At 44.1% G+C, this 15,668-nt stretch overlaps 1 protein-coding gene across 5 annotated transcripts in view; it reads left to right on the top strand.

Annotated features, from left to right (window-relative positions):
* MRAP2 (melanocortin 2 receptor accessory protein 2) overlaps positions 1-15,668 on the top strand; it is a 104,667-nt gene that overhangs the window by 35,936 nt on the left and 53,063 nt on the right. The window contains exons 3-4 of one of the 5 annotated variants that reach the window (XM_055274128.2): positions 3,396-3,479; positions 4,623-4,838. The exons of 1 other annotated variant lie outside the window; for it this stretch is intronic. Coding sequence is in view for 1 of the 4 variants with exons in the window: in XM_055274124.2 (XP_055130099.1) it covers positions 13,641-13,750 (110 nt within the window). In the remaining 3 variants the exon portion in view is untranslated. Of the gene's footprint in view, positions 1-3,043; positions 3,480-4,622; positions 4,839-13,085; positions 13,402-13,549; positions 13,751-15,668 lie in introns of those variants that run through there. 3 more of the 5 variants (XM_063637816.1, XM_055274127.2, XM_055274124.2) reach the window with 3 other exon arrangements.

Here is a 15,668-nt window from a genome sequence, read left to right as displayed (position 1 = left end):
TTTTAAAAAGAAACTTCTCCAATTATAGAGTTTATGTACTAAATTTTTGTCAGTTGATTTTCAAGGGAGGGTTTGTTCCCCTCTAGGGTGCTATGGATGTGGCCAACTTTGTCTCTTTAGGATCTTTGGAGGAAAGAATTCTTCCCCAGTGAGAATCCCCCAGTGCACCCCACCATGACATAACACCTATGTAAGTGCTGAATCTCTCTCTGCCACCCAGCAATAGCAATGCTGATTGAATTACAATTCAATTACTTAGTGGCTAATATATGTGTATTACAAAAGTTCTAAAAGGAGGAATTGGCAGACTGGATAAGGAGCTCCTGAGAATATAACTGCTGCATCAGAGAATCTTAGCATTTCACAAAGTCAAATCTAGAAATATAATTTATAATTTTAAATAACTTATAGTTGCACTTGTAATTACTTTTTTATTGGTAGCCTTTTGCAAAGCTTGTATGCTCTGTGAAGCAGGGGCTGAGTTTATCTTATTTACTGATATGTCCCCAGAACTTAGTACAGAACCAGAACCATAAAGACACTTAATACTGTTTGTTTTAATTCATACTATCATATAGTCTAGCACTGGTGCTCACTAAAACAGGGGTGAATCACTCGCTATTCTTTGATCTGGCTGAGATATTCTTTATTAATGTCTGATTTTTATTATATTTTCTAGTCTGATTTTTATTATATTTTCAATCACCTGGAAGATATTCTCCATACCAAGTACAGACTTGGTTCATGAACGGACTCTATGGAGTGAATGAATTAATGATCTTGAGAGGGTTATTTGGCAACCAATGGGCAACAATAATTTGGGAGCCTGGGAATAGAACAGGGAATGGAGAAACAGGTGGAACCCTCCATTCAGACCCAACTGATGACAGCAAAACTGGGACAGGAAGGAATTTTCCAGGCCTTAGCAAGATGGTTGAATCAAAGTAGCAGGTGCCTACTTTGTCCACCATCTTGAATTAAATACTTTAAAATTTTGTGATTAAAATATTTAATAAGGCAGCATAACAAAGTGGATAAGAGCCTAGATTCTGGAGCAGACTCTACGTTTTAATCAGGCAGGCTGGGTGACCTTGAGCAACTTATCTGAGCTCTCGAAGCCTCGGTTTTCTCATCAGCAAAATGGAGATAAAGATATTAATAGTACCTACCAAATCATGTGGTTGTTACGGGGATGAAATGAGTTAATCTTTACAAGATACTCATACCATGCATGGCAAATAATAAATGCCATATAAATGTATGTTAAATATAAACAAATAATTATCTTTTGTGGACGGAAGATAAGAATGTTACTGTGTGTATTAGTATCTCTTATCCTGTAGCAAATATTCTATATTTTATGTCTTTAGAGTATGCAGAAATCCACGATCTCTACCTGAGATTTAAGGAAGCATGAGTTATTGATTTAAACCTTGCATCTGGTATAGAATTAAACATCTCCTGCCCGATGAGACAACTGAAATGTAGCCCACAGTTGATTGCTCTTTGATGACTTGTTTTTATTCTGCTTGCAAAATCTGGTAGAACATCCACTAGAGTTTGGCAGAAACTCTGTTCTCTAATCAGCACTATGAGTTGAGTTTGCCTCAGAAACTGGAAGGAAGAACTGATTTTCTTTTTTTTTTTTTTTTGAGGCGGAGTCTCGCTCTGTTGCCCAGGCTGGAGTGCAGTGGCGCAATCTCGGCTCACTGCAAGCTCCGCCTCCCGGGTTCCCGCCATTCTCCTGCCTCAGCCTCCCGAGGAGCTGGGACTACAGGCGCCCGCCACCACGCCCAGCTAATTTTTTGTATTTTTAGTAGAGACGGGGTTTCACCGTGGTCTCGATCTCCTGACCTCGTGATTCCCCCGCCTTGGCCTCCCAAAGTGCTGGGATTACAAGCTTGAGCCACCGCGCCCGGCCAGATCTGTATTGTTTATAAACCATCCAGTTTATCGTATGTTGTTATAGCCGCAAATGGACTAAAACGATATGTATGTATGTATATGTATACATATATCCCATCTTCTACTTTAGGTTTAACATGGCTTTGTTGTCAATTAATGAGAACATAAGGAGGGAGTATGCTGCCATTTTTTCATTAACTTTTCCCTTTAAATAGAGGGAAACCTGCTAGAAACCTTCCATGGAGAGATATGTTTATCTTTCTCAATTTCCAAGTGCAGGGGACATCTGTGATGTCACACGATTACTTCTGGGTAAATACAATCCAGTGATTATAATGGAGAACTTGGTAAAGTACTGGAAAACTAAAGGCCAGAATTTAATTAAGCAGAACATACTAAAGTGCACTAAAATAATCATGCAACTCTCAAAATAAGCGATGCTTTAAAATGACGATTAAACCAGACTCTTATTTCCCTAAGGCATCAGTGCTACATGTTTTTATTATTTTTATTTTAAAGACAAGGTGTCACTCTGTCACCCAGGCTGAAGTGTGGTGGCACAATCATGGCTCACTGCAGCCTTGAATTCCTGGGCTCAAACAATCCTCCCACCTCAGCCTCCTAAGTAGCTGGGACTAGAGGTCTGTGCCCCTAGGTTTGGCTAATTAAAAAAAAAAAATTTTTTTTTTTTTTGGTAGAGACAGGGTCTTGCTGTGTTATCCAGGCTGGGCTCGAACTCCTGGCCTCAAGCTGTCTTCCCACCTCGGCCTCCCAAAGTTCTGGGGTTGTAGGTGTGAGTCGCCACGCCCTGCCAGTCCTGCACATTTTGCCAAACATTTCTGTTATCAATACACAGATCTGTACTTTACCCTTCTAGTTTCTTGGACGTTGTATGAAACACCAGCACTTCCCATTTCTAAGGTACTGTAACTTCATAAGATCAACATACTTTAAAAACACAATATAAGAATAGTGGTTTTTTTTTGTGAGTTGTGGTTATCCGTTAACAAACACTGATAAAGCACGTGTTATGTGCCAGACTTGGGGTTTTCAAAAATGAGTAACAGGGCCTGGCGCGGTGGCTCATGCCTGTAATCCCAGCACTTTGGGAGGCCGAGGTGGGCGGATCACGAGGTCAGGAGATCGAGACCATCCTGGCTAACACGGTGAAACCCCGTCTCTACTAAAAATACAAAAAAAAATTAGCCGGGCATGGTGGCGGGCGCCTGTAGTCCCAGCTACTCGGGAGGCTGAGGCAGGAGAATGGCATGAACCTGGGAGCCGGAGCTTGCAGTTAGCTGAGATCGCGCCACTGCACTCCAGCCTGGACGACAGAGTGAGACTCTGGCTCAAAAAAAAACAGTAAGAGGTAATGTCAGCCTTTGGAGAACTTCATGGCTTAAAAATTAAAATATATTAGGCTTGTAAAGAGCACTGCTTCCTTCTGCGGCTTCGTCTCTTTGTAACATAAAATACGTGGTAATTTTTAGGAAACTCAGGATATGTTGTCCACTCCAGAAGTCTGAGGTGGGACTGCAGGAATATGAGCTCCTCTCCACATGCAGGGACCCCAGGTGAGGTAACATGGCAGGTGCGGAGCACCAGAGCAGGCACTACCAGGGCTGAGTTTTCATATTTATTTATTTATTTGTCTTTGAGACAGAGTCTTGCTCTGTTGCCCAGGCTGGAGTACGTGGTGCAATCACAGCTCACTGCAGCCTAAAATTCCTGGGCTCAAACAGCCCTCCTACCTCATCCTCTGGAGTAGCTGGGACTACAGGTGCATGCCACCATGCCCTGCTAATTTTTAAATTTTTTGGAGTCAAGATCTTACTGTGTTGTCCAGGCTGATCTTGAACTCTTGAGCCCAAGTGATCATCCAGCCTCAGCCTACCAAAGTGCTGGGAGCCATCCTGCCCAGATGGGATGAGTTTTCATTCTTCCTACACAACTCTCTGTGTGCTCCTGGGGAGGTCACTGAATCTTTCTAAGCCTGAGTTTCTTCATTCATAGCAGGGAAAATAGCTGCTCTACATACCTCAGCAATCATCATGGGGTCAAATAAGAAAACGTGAAACATTTTGAAAAGTGTGCTACGCATTTGTAAGCTCTGTAGAGGCGTGGATTTTTGTCTGTTTGTTCACTCTTGGAGCCCTAGCTTCTAAAACAATGCCTGAAGCATGATGAGTTCACAATACAAATTTGTTGAATGAATGCACATCGTAATAAAGGAACCACCTTTTCACTTTAAACTATTCAAGATTTTGGTAATCAATTATATTCTATTTTACAAAAGGAGAACACTATTTTTTTTTTTTTTTTTTTCTGAGACGGAGTTTTGCTCTTGTTGCCCAGGCTGGAGTGCAATGGCACGATCTTGGCTCACCGCAACCTCCGCCTCCCAGGTTCAAGCGATTCTCCTGCCTCAGCCTCCCTAGTAGCTGGGATTACAGGCATGCATCACCAAGCCTGGCTAATTTTGTATTTTTAGTAGAGACGCGGTTTCTCCATGTTGGTCAGGCTGGTCTTGAACTCCCGAACTCAGGTGATCCACCCGCCTCAGCCTCCCAAAGTGCTGGAATTACAGGCCCGAACCACCATGCCCGGCCAGAGAACACTCATTTTATATAACTTCTAGAGTCACTGTTTCTCGGGGCTGGCAGGGAGCTTAATCCAGCCTTGCAGGTTGATGAACACCTTGACTCTGTCCTTGCCAGGTGCTTATCCAGCCTGTTCCAGATCACACAAGAGGGAACTCTCTAGACCACCTGGCAGAAGTTCCCCTCACTCAGCTGAAACCTGCCTCCACCTGGGGCCACAGAGCAAGTCTCCCTGGGCTTCTGGGCCTTCAGACATTTGGAGACAGTTATCACCTCTCCCTGCCCTCAGATTTATCCTGTCCAGGCTAAATGGATGATTTCTCACTTCTAAACGTAAGGCATTTAATAATTACATTTCTTGATATAAAATAACGAGAAATTTAGGGTTTTTAAACAAAAAATTGTTTTGATATGTGTCTGCTGTTACCCACAGGGGACCCTTGTCTGCAAAGCTAGATATCGCTGGACCCACCTATTGGTAGACATCTGAAAAATTTCTGCAAATGTGAAATGAATATTAAGGTCCAGAGTGAATAACTGTATTTTGTAATATCTGTAATATAGCTGTGTATTTTATCATATCTGCCTTTATATAAGATAAATATAAATATCATTGCAGCAATAGTTATAGTAGAAAAAAATCTGGAGTCCACCTAAATGTCTATTAATAATGAGATAGTTAAAGAAATTATGGTGTCTACTCAGCCATTAACAGTTGATGTTTGGATTCAGGTGCAGTGGTGCCTGCCTGTAGTACTGGCTACTCAGGAGGCTGAGGTGGGAGGATCACTTGAACCCAGGAATTTAAGGTCAACTTAGGTAACATAGCAAGACCAGCCTCTCAAAAAAGAGTCAATGCTTATAAAGTTATATAATAATATAGAAAATGCCTACATTATAATGGAATTATGTGGGAAAATCAATATACTCATTTAAAGGTACCATATGATATGGTTTGGCTGTGTGTCCCCACCCAAATTTCATGTTGAATTGTAATTACCAGTGGGAGGTGGGAGGTGACTGAATCATAGGGGCGAATTTCCCTCTTGACTTTCTTGTGATAGAGTTCTCACAAGATCTGGTTGTTTGAAAGTATGTAGCACCCCACCCCTCCTCTCCCTCTCTTGCTGGCCATGTGAAAATGTGCTTGCTTCCTTTTCACCTTCTACTATGATTGTAAGTTTCCTGAGGCTTCCCCAGAAACAGAAGCCTGTACAGACCACAGAACCATGAGCTGATTAAACCTCTTTTCTTTACAAATTACCCAGTCTCGGGTATGTCTTTATAGCAGTTTAAGAATGGACTAATACACCATATGCTTACTATGTAAACAGCCATGTTTTACAACAGTCTAAAAGTAAATGCAATATGTTAAGTAAAATAAGCCTGATACAGAAAGACAAATATCTCATTCTCTCACTCACATATAGGAGCTAAAAAAAAAATTGAACTCATGGAGATAGCAGAATGATGGTTACCAGACACTGGGAAGGGTAGTGGGGAGAGAGGATAGAGAGGAGTTGGTTAATGGGCACAAAAATAACAGTTAGATTAAAAAAAAAAGATCTAGTGCTCAGTAACCCAATAGGGCAACTATAGTTTACAATAGCTTATTGTATATTTCAAAATAACTAAAAAGTAGAATTAGAGTATTCCTAACACAAAGAAATGTTAAATGCTTTAGGTGATGGATATCCCAATTACCCTGCTTTGATCACTACATATTGACACGCTGGTACCAAATATCACATGTACCCCATAAATATTTACAACTATTATGTATCCATAAAAATTAAAAATAAAAACATTTAAAAATAAATAAAAGTACAAAATGCTATCGTTGGTGGTTTTACAGTAGTTAAGTTATAGATGACTTTTTCTTCTATTTTGTTTTCCAAAAAGTGCTGATATTACCTTTAAAATAATAAAAAAAGTTTCATATTTATTTCAACATTTCTTTCTGAGATTTTATATACAGACACACATACCCAGATACACACACACACGCACATGCACACACACGCGCACGTGCACACACACACACACACACACCCCTCCTTTTTATTATTCATCTTCTTCACATTGGGTCAGTTTCTACAAAATGGGCATGAATTTCGGCGGGACCAGAAATGTTAAGAATAGTATTAGAGATAATTTGAGCAGAGGCAGAAGAATGCTGACTGCTTTCAGCACATAGTGATCACAGGATATCTTTGAGGTAAAAGAACCAAGAAAAGTGACCCTCATGGGCAGATGAAGCCACCCAGGGCTGCAAGACCTCATCTTCCCCTCACTGCATAGACAGGTGTGCGGGCATGTGGGAAAGAGAAGGGGCATGAGTATGTGTGGACTCCACCCACACCGCTGTAACAGTCAATGTCTAGGCTCAACGTGTTTCTCTATTTCGGAATAATTCTGTCATGCCTTGTATTGGCTGTGGCACGATTGAAGGAATAACAAGGAGCAAGGCACCAGGACAAGCTAGTCTCTCTTTTCCATTTGCTGTCTGAGAGTGGCTGAGCTCTGTGCCAATAAACTGAAGCTTCCTCATGATTGTGTGATAGTAAACAAGAAGCCATCAGGATTTCACTTCAAAATGCATCAATTCAATTTTGAGGGAAAGAAATTTGCGAGTGTTAGAGCCGAGGACTACACGTGATCACCATGAGGCTACAGTTTCTCCTCGGTGCGCCGTCTCTCTCTCTCTCTGGTAGTGCAAAATGAATTTTAGTTGGCATTTCAGCATGGCTCACAGCTTCGTCTTCTTGAATGAATGCCAAGCATGAACTAAAATATATCAGATGTTTTGTCTGCCTAGTGCCGCGTTATGTGGGTGGAAGTCTGTGCAGTTCTACTGGAGGAACAAAACAATAGGATTAGCGGTAAGAGGGAAGCTTCAAGTAAATGATTAAACATTGGAAGGGAAAGAAAAAATGAATATTACCAGGAGGTAGGGGCTGAGGTCCTGTATGTATGAGCCTGCAGGGATGTGCGGTGCCCTGGCATGTGTTCCCTGGAATAAAAAGGAATGATTGGCAAGTGAAAGCAGTGCACATATATTCAGGAATAATTGTGCTGATTTGCAAAGAGCAACAGTATAAAACCAAGACAAAGCAAATGAAATCCAATTTATGCCAAAGAGTAAGAAAGTTTATAATACGCAATAAACCCTCAAATCATCTAAGAAAGAAATGGTCAGAGAATTATTGCCATTAATGAGATGGGAGCAATTCATGATGAGTACATGACCATTTGCAGCGTGCACTGCTCAAATCTTGGAAGCCTTGGGGTTTCTGAACACTCCCTCCTCCTATTTATTTTCTGAAACTTAATTGAGGAAAAGGGGGAAACTGTATCCTTGATATGAGTTGTACTTGCTGCTCCCTGGGTTGGCTTTAGCTAGTAGAATTCCTGGCTTCCTGTGTGTGTGTGCGGTTTTGCCTTTGATTACCCTCGTCTCTAAAGGAAACAAGCAAGTTAGAGAGGTGACTGTGCCATAGCATGTACTTTAACTTCTGAAAACAATGTCAATTTTTCTTTCTCATCACTTTCTTCAGTTGGTCCTACCTTGTTGTTGGACTCATTATGAAAGAACCAGGTTTTCCCTGCCCAGACACATTAACTCTCAGGGATGTGTCCTTCTCTGAGACAAGTCTTGATTTTACTGCTTCCTGCTGAGCCTGACTGCTGGCATTGGTCCTACTCAATTGGAAAATAAATGGAGCTTCCCAGGTCTTGAGTCAACACTGAGCCCCCATTTTCCTGATGCTGAGAGCTGCCAGCCGGCCCACTGCCAAGAGACCATGCCAGAGCTCATGTTCCCTTTTTTTCTCTCTACTTCCTTTTCCCTATCTCCTCTCCACCTCTGCGGTAATGCCTCTGGGCATTTTCTCAGTTCACTCTGTTTTCAAATCTTTCTTTATTACTGAGACTTCGGGGAACATTCTTGCTGTGTTTCATTGCTGTGTATTTTTTCCATAAAATACTTCTTAACTAGATGGTGTCACCTTGAACAAATGGAAGGGAATACATCTTAGGTTTTCTTTTGTATCCACCCTGACCCTCCAACCCTTCAGTTCCCTAACCCCAGAAGGGCCCAGGAAATGCAAGATACTCATCATTGAATGACTAAATTATTAAATTTCCCGAAGAATAATTCAGGTTTTTTTTTCCCCTCCAGAAGTTCTCTTGATTTATTCTCTTACTCTTTATTATCTTATTCATCAATTATTTCCTTTCTCAACTCTTATCTTCAACTTATCTCTTCCTTTGGGGTCCTTGTTCTCAATCTAGAAACATGTTTATGTCTCTCATCTGAAACAAATGAATAAAGACAAAACAAAACAAGCACAACCTTTCCCTTGACTCTGTATCCTGTTGGTTTATTCAACATTTGTTTCCTGTGCCTACTATGTGCCACTGTTCTGGAGGCTGCATGGAGGCAGAACAGTTGCTTCTCTCATGGAGCTAGGGAGAGGATTCAGATTAAAAAAAAAAAAATATATATATATATATATATATACACACACACACACAAGAAAAGCTCCAGCTACAGCTTTGTTATCAGGCCTAGGCCAGTTGGAATCTTGGTTAGAAGGCCTTCCACTGGCCCTTCCAGCAGGCTGATTTAGCTTTGGCGACAGGGCATGGGCTGGATATTAGGCCTCCTGACCTCCTGCCTCCCATAAATCTGCACAAGGGCCCTGAGCAGCCCCATTCTCCTCTTTCCTCCCAAGCCTGCTTAGAAGAGTAGCCTGTAATTGCACTACCTGTTCTTTAACCAGCAGCAACCGGGCCCCAACGCCTACCACATGACCTCCGTGCCAGGGCCCGTGGGGTTTGGTTCCTAATTACATGTCCTTGGGCCTTAGACATTGTTATCCATTTCTCCACTGGGGTCCACCTTTTCTTGTTCACCTCTATGTCCTAGTTGCTCTTTCTGACATCAGCCCTCTTCTCTTCTCACTTTGTGTTTCTAAGAAGCAATCTCACCCATCCCCCAGCTTTAATCACACCACCTCACTGATGAACCCCAGGCTGTCTTCAGATCTCCATTTCCCAACTCCCAAGGCCTAGCTTCATGGGCATATGGCTGGTGCAGTGGCACAGGACACCATGCTTAGAAGGGCCCCTCCCTGGGGATTTAATGCTCTGTGATCACCATCTTGGAATTCTTAAAATTCTTTGAAATTTGAATTGGTATTCTATAAGTCTATCGGTCTGCTCAGGCTGCCATAACCACGTACCACAGACTGGGTGGCTTGACCAATAGAAATTTATTTTCTTGCAATTCTGGAAATGAAGGCCAAAAGCAAAGTGCTAGCAGGGTAGGCTTCCTCTGAGGGCTGTCAGGAAAGGCTCTGTTCCGGGCCTCTCTCCCCACCTTGCAGATAGCCACCCCCTTGCTGCCTCTTCATATCGGAGTCCTTCTGTACCCATATGCCCCTTGGTGTCTCTCTGTGTGTACTAGTCTCTTCTTATAACATCAGTCAGATTGGAGTAGGGCCCACCCATATGATCTCATTGAACCTAATCACCTTTTTCAAGGCCTGATCGCCAAATACAGTCACATTCTGAGGTACCGAGGCTTAGGGCATATGAATTTTGGGGGACACCATTCAGCCCATCGCAGAAATTGAAGTCAGATGAGGCAATGAAGCATGCGCTTAGGGCTTAGAGTCGTGGCTCTCTGTGGTCCTGCTTTCTGCCACCTTCCCAGGACACACTGTTAGGTGCCTCCCTGCCTCCTGGCCTCCTGGCCACCCAGCAACCCCTTCCTTCCACACTTAGAAGGCACATGGGTGCAGGTGCTGGGAGGACCAGGGTCCAGCCATCCTTGTCCAGGGATGTCAGTGCCACTGCATGTTTGGAGGTGATTTGGCAGGGGCAAGCCTTGCACCCACCCCAATCCAGGTATCCAGCATATCCTGGTTGATGTTACAATTGCTTGGGATTTCCTGTAGTCCATGGACCTATGGAAGGCTGTGGGAAAGGAAAGTGACTTCCCCACTTCCTAGCCCTGGGTCATTCAGCCTCTTTGAGAATTTGACTAAAGTTAGATAACCTCTACCCTGGAAAGTTGACATACATAGACAGCCATGATTTTTATATATATTAAGCGGATGATGAACTTCATAAAGCTACTCTGTGCACCTCTTGTGATTTGGCCCTGCTTACCTTTCCAGCCTCATGTCAACTCTGCTATCACCATGCTGCAGCCCTCTTGAATCAGCAAAGCCATTCTCTGAATGCATCGTATCCTTCCACGCGTGTGTTTTTGCAGGCGCTCTTTCCTCTGTCTACCATATGCTTTCCTCATTAGCATTGTAAAAAACTTCAACATTAAAATTACATTCTATCTTCTTAGAGAATCCTTACTGTCATCTCCTACTTCCTATAACCTAAGTTAAGCCGAGTGCTCCTCTAGGACCTCCATGAGTCTGAAAGGTTTATAACACGAAGTTTTTATTATTTCCTTACCTTTGTCCTTTCTACAGGATTGTCAGCATTTTGAGGACAAGGACTGTATTTTAATCATTGCTATTTTCCTGGTATCTAGGACAGAGCTGAGCACAGTCAATGTTTGCAAATATCTGTTGAAAGATCAAATGAATGCATTCCTGAATGAACGACTGAAAGAAGAGAAGTACGAGCTTGTGGTGAGCTCATTTTGGAGCCAAACAGTGCTGGGTTTAAATCCTGGCTCTCTTGAGGACTAGTATTGTGACCTAAGGGAAATTACTCTAAAGCCTCCGTTTTCTAATCTTAAAATAAGGGAAATGGAATTTACCTCAAGACAAACCATCGTCAACTTATATTGATGAACAACAGCTATAGCTACATATAACTCAGTCCTGTCACTAAATTTCTGTGAGTTATCTTGGAATGAAAAGACAAAATTAAAAGACAATGAAGCTGTATTCTCGCAGATTAATTTATTAACAACAACAGTAAAAATATACTCATTGAATGTCTACTGGGTAGAAAACATTATGCTAGGACCTGTGGAGAAATTAAATATAAATTAATATTTGGCCTATGGAGGAGTTAAGGTATACAGTATAGGCTAAATTTTAAAATAAAGTAGGAAATGTCAGGTACCATAAGAGGTATCAGATTTTAGATTAAGAGTTCGTTTGTAGCTGAGACAGTGAGGAAGGCTTTTTGGGAGAAGCGGTGTTTGAAATGGCCTTTCCTACAAAGGAAAGGTCAAAAGATTTTTGCTGACAGTGGAGGAAGGAAGACGGGAATGAATGCGACCATGAGGAGGTGGAGATACCTAGGAGAGAAATGTGGGCGTGGCCATCCTATTGATGTCCTTGTTTCACCAGATGCTGCAGTTTCCGCTTCTGAAACTAAGGGCTAGTGACCTGCCTTTTTCACAAAGTACAGTGTGCCCTGGTTTTCTGTCTGGAGCCGTTGACACTCTGCCCGGAACAAGGCCACCTGATGCCAACAGCTAAGGCAGAAACTGGCCTGTTCACGCCGTAGCCCCTCAGAAGCAGCAGTTCTGTCACTCTTGTTCACAATGCCCTGAAGACGCTCGGCAGAGGCTCTACTGCAGGGGTGAGGAATCACATCCCTGTGAACAGGAATGAGCAACTGGAACTGGTGTGGACACTTGGGGAATGACTAACAAATCTTATCATAGACTGTCAAATTATGTTATTTAGAATCAAACTGCTTGTGGATGAGGCACCAGCTTGAGTTCACCACACTGCCACCAGCCTGCATGGGTGCTGCATTTCCCCTGCTACTGTATAATGGTGGTTAAACTATGGTTCTGGGGCACCAGGCTTCTTGACCTTGAAGGCAAGCTCCTCTATTGACTAGCATATGACTTTGGGCAGTTCCTTGAACCTTCCTAAGTTACAGTTTCTCATCAGTAAAATGGAAATGGTGGTAATACCTGTCTAATATGGCATATGGAGAGTAGTAAAAGAAATGACTAATGCAGTAAAGAACATCTCAGTGCCTGCCACACAGCAAGTGCTTTCTCTCCAGATACCAGCGTGACTTCTTTCTGTCTCATCTCCTTTAGATCTTTACTCCACTGTGAGGCCATCTTCGACCATCCCATTTAAAAATGCACCCCCTACCTCCAAACATTATCCCGTTTCCTCCCTTCTTTTTTATCCACCGCACTTCATCACTATCTCACATACTATGTATTTTAGTTATTTGTTATGTTTATGCCTGTCTCTTTAGTAGAATGCAAGCACCAAGCATCTGTATTCCCAGATCAATGCCTGGCATGCAATATGGACTCAAGGGAGGAAGAGATGAGCCAGCCCTGCTATGCTGAAACTACTCCCGGCCCAGTGCTAGCCCTTTGGGACCCCGTTTGAACGTCTGACTGCCCTTTGACACCTGGACCAGTGGGCAGGAAGAGAAACTAAAATCGACGTAGTAATTTAAGCAGCACATTATGGGGGGCTCTGGCCTTACTGAACTTGAACTCAATGCTGCCGATTTTTCATAAACCTTGATTCATGCTACCCCACTCCCTCTCGCTCAGCTAATGAGCTCCTCCTGTTACCCAAAGTTGACCGGAGCGACCCACTGCAGAGCCAGGGATGGCAAAGAATTCTCTGACTCAGGCTCTGACCCGGACTCGGAGGGGCAAAGTGAGCAGGAAAGGGCTCTGCAAAGCTCGCCTCCTCTTGGCCAAGGCGGCCTCGCGCTGGGGAGGCGGCTCCCGCGCTGCAGCCCCGGCTCCAGCGCCCCGCGCCGCCTCCGCTGTGGGTCGGGAGCGCGCGTCTCCGCCGCACTTCGGATCCACTAGCTACTCGCCTGGCCCTGGGCGGTGGGAGGCGGCGGCGGCGGCGCTCGCGCACCTCGGAGGAGCCAGGAGCCGGAACCAGGGCCGAGCCCTCGGGCCGGGGCGAGCCAGCCGGTAACCACTGGCGGGACAGGGCGCCCAGGGCCGAGCAAAGCCCGGGCGCTGGGTGCGGGGCGCGTGCAGCTTTGGTCAAGGCAGGGCTTGCTTGGGTTTGGGGGCAGTCTTTAGTTTAGGGGGGCTGGAGAATGGGGTGGGAGGAGGAGAACTGGGGTGGGAGGACGCCCACGGGAAGAGTGTGGACCCCGTGGAGAGCACCAAGTTTAAAGCCTCCCCGGCAGCCCGCTGATGTGCGTATGGACGCCGCTGGGCGTCCGAAAAGCCTGGAAGCGGCGGCGCTCGGGGCTTGGGCGGGCTTCCTCCCCTCCGCTGGGCCCCAGCTGCCGAGGCACACGCTTTCCCGCAGGTGAGAAAACTTTCCTTGCTGCGGCCCTCCTGCCGCCTTGGTGCCTTGCAACGGAGAAAGCCCCCCTGGGCTGGGGAAACGTGCTGGCTCCTGACCCCGGGCGCGCCCCCATGCATTGGGCAGGGTTCTCAGATGATCCCTGGCTTGACAGTTGCTCATTCATTTTGTTTGGACTGGGGAGCCTGCGCGCAGGTCATGTTACTGATTACAGGGAAATAGGGGTTTTACACTTTCCCCGCCGCCCCACCCCGCAACCCGCCCCCGCTCCCCCGCCCGCCCCGCGCCCCGTGCCCCGTGCCCCGTGCCTTTCCCATCCTTTCTGTGTAATTAATTGAGGAAGGCAAAGAGTAGTCTCTGCAGAAACCTGTTTGGAGGCGTTGTGGTTTCCACAGCATGTTAGATGGCACAGAATCTCAGCCACTACTCCGCACTTAGTTTGACAACAGTGAAACACTCTGGCGTTTTGAAGACAAAGGAAGCTTGAGGGAATGTGTCCAGGGAGACGAGAGAAGGGAGCTCTCATGCATAAATTAATTCTTACGAAAACCCCAAAAGTAAACAGTAGTATTTTCAGTTTGCAGGTGGAGAAAATTAGATTGCGATATTAAATACGTTTTCCAAGGTGACTCCCCCAGTTAAGTAACAGTGGGGAGTAGGGGTCTGGAAGCTAGGACTGTGAGTCTAGTTTCCTTTAGGTACATTGCATGGGGTACACAGCCAAGAACAGATGCAGGAGAGTGAGGTGGGCCTGCAAGGATAAGGTCAGCAATGCTAGAGGTCACTATGAGCTGGGGTACCCACAAGGAGTTTTGTTCTTATAAGGAAGATCATCCAGTGTTTATGGAAGAATAGATGATATTAACAGGTGATAGGAAAAGGAAGAGTTGCTTCCTGTCTGTATCTTTCTTTTCAAAATGAGAAGACCAGCTTAAACCCTTTAAAGAGGGTCTCGAAGTCCAAAACTGGACTGGATTGTTCAAAGCCCAAATGGCAGATGTCCTAGAGTAGTGAAAGCGGTTACAGTCATCTTTGCACAGGTATAAGAGATGAGAACGGACCCAGGAGACTTTTCAAAAGAGGGAAACATTGAATCCTGGCAATATTCTAGAACAAATTCTTTAAGATAGCTCAAAACTACCTAGGGAAGAATTTACAAAGACTTATGCCAAACCAACTCCCTTCCCTTTTTTAGCAATCTACTGGGCTATAGATCAGGGTATGCTGTATCGATTGTCTTCACATGTGGGCTATGACTCATTACGCTAATGATCAGTTTAGTGAGTTGCAAATAGCGGTTTTTTAAAACATGAAAGCCAAGAGAAAGATAAGATACCAGAGTGCATTGCACGAGCAAGGGAAAGTACTGTTTGTGAAGCGCGCGCTGGTGATGCATGTGTCCTGTTCTGCGTTGCCGATCCTGCTGCCTCTGCGTGAGTGTTCATACCCATCGCTAGCTGCCCCCTTTCAGCCTTCTGAGCTAGCCCCACTCTGGTCACAGTGGGGGTCATCTTCTTTTACCTTGCAGATTATGTCATCAACATATTCTGGAAAGGTGTTCGCTTCCTCCTCCCCATTTCTGTTGGCCCCCAGATGCTGAGGTATTTTGCCAATCAGAATTCATCTCTGAATTATTTATCTGTGACCTTTTTTTGATAGCCACAGTTCATAGATAACTTTTATCAAACATATTAAATTAGTTCAAATTTATAAAGAAAATATCACATCTGTCCTTTTTAGCTTTCAAGGGGAATGTTTTCGTTACTTGGAGTACAAAAACTATTGGAAGAAAATATTCTTATGATGTTTGTGTAATATATTTAAGGAACTATTATTATACCAAGCTATGATATTTGGAAGATTACCAGATAATGCCTCATTGTGTCATTTTCTGTCTAGTCTTTTTTTTTTTTTAATTTTT

The sequence above is a fragment of the Symphalangus syndactylus genome, chromosome 4 (genome assembly GCF_028878055.3).
Source record: "Symphalangus syndactylus isolate Jambi chromosome 4, NHGRI_mSymSyn1-v2.1_pri, whole genome shotgun sequence".
Lineage (NCBI taxonomy): Eukaryota > Metazoa > Chordata > Mammalia > Primates > Hylobatidae > Symphalangus > Symphalangus syndactylus.
This window is presented reverse-complemented; position numbering and strand designations above follow the sequence as displayed.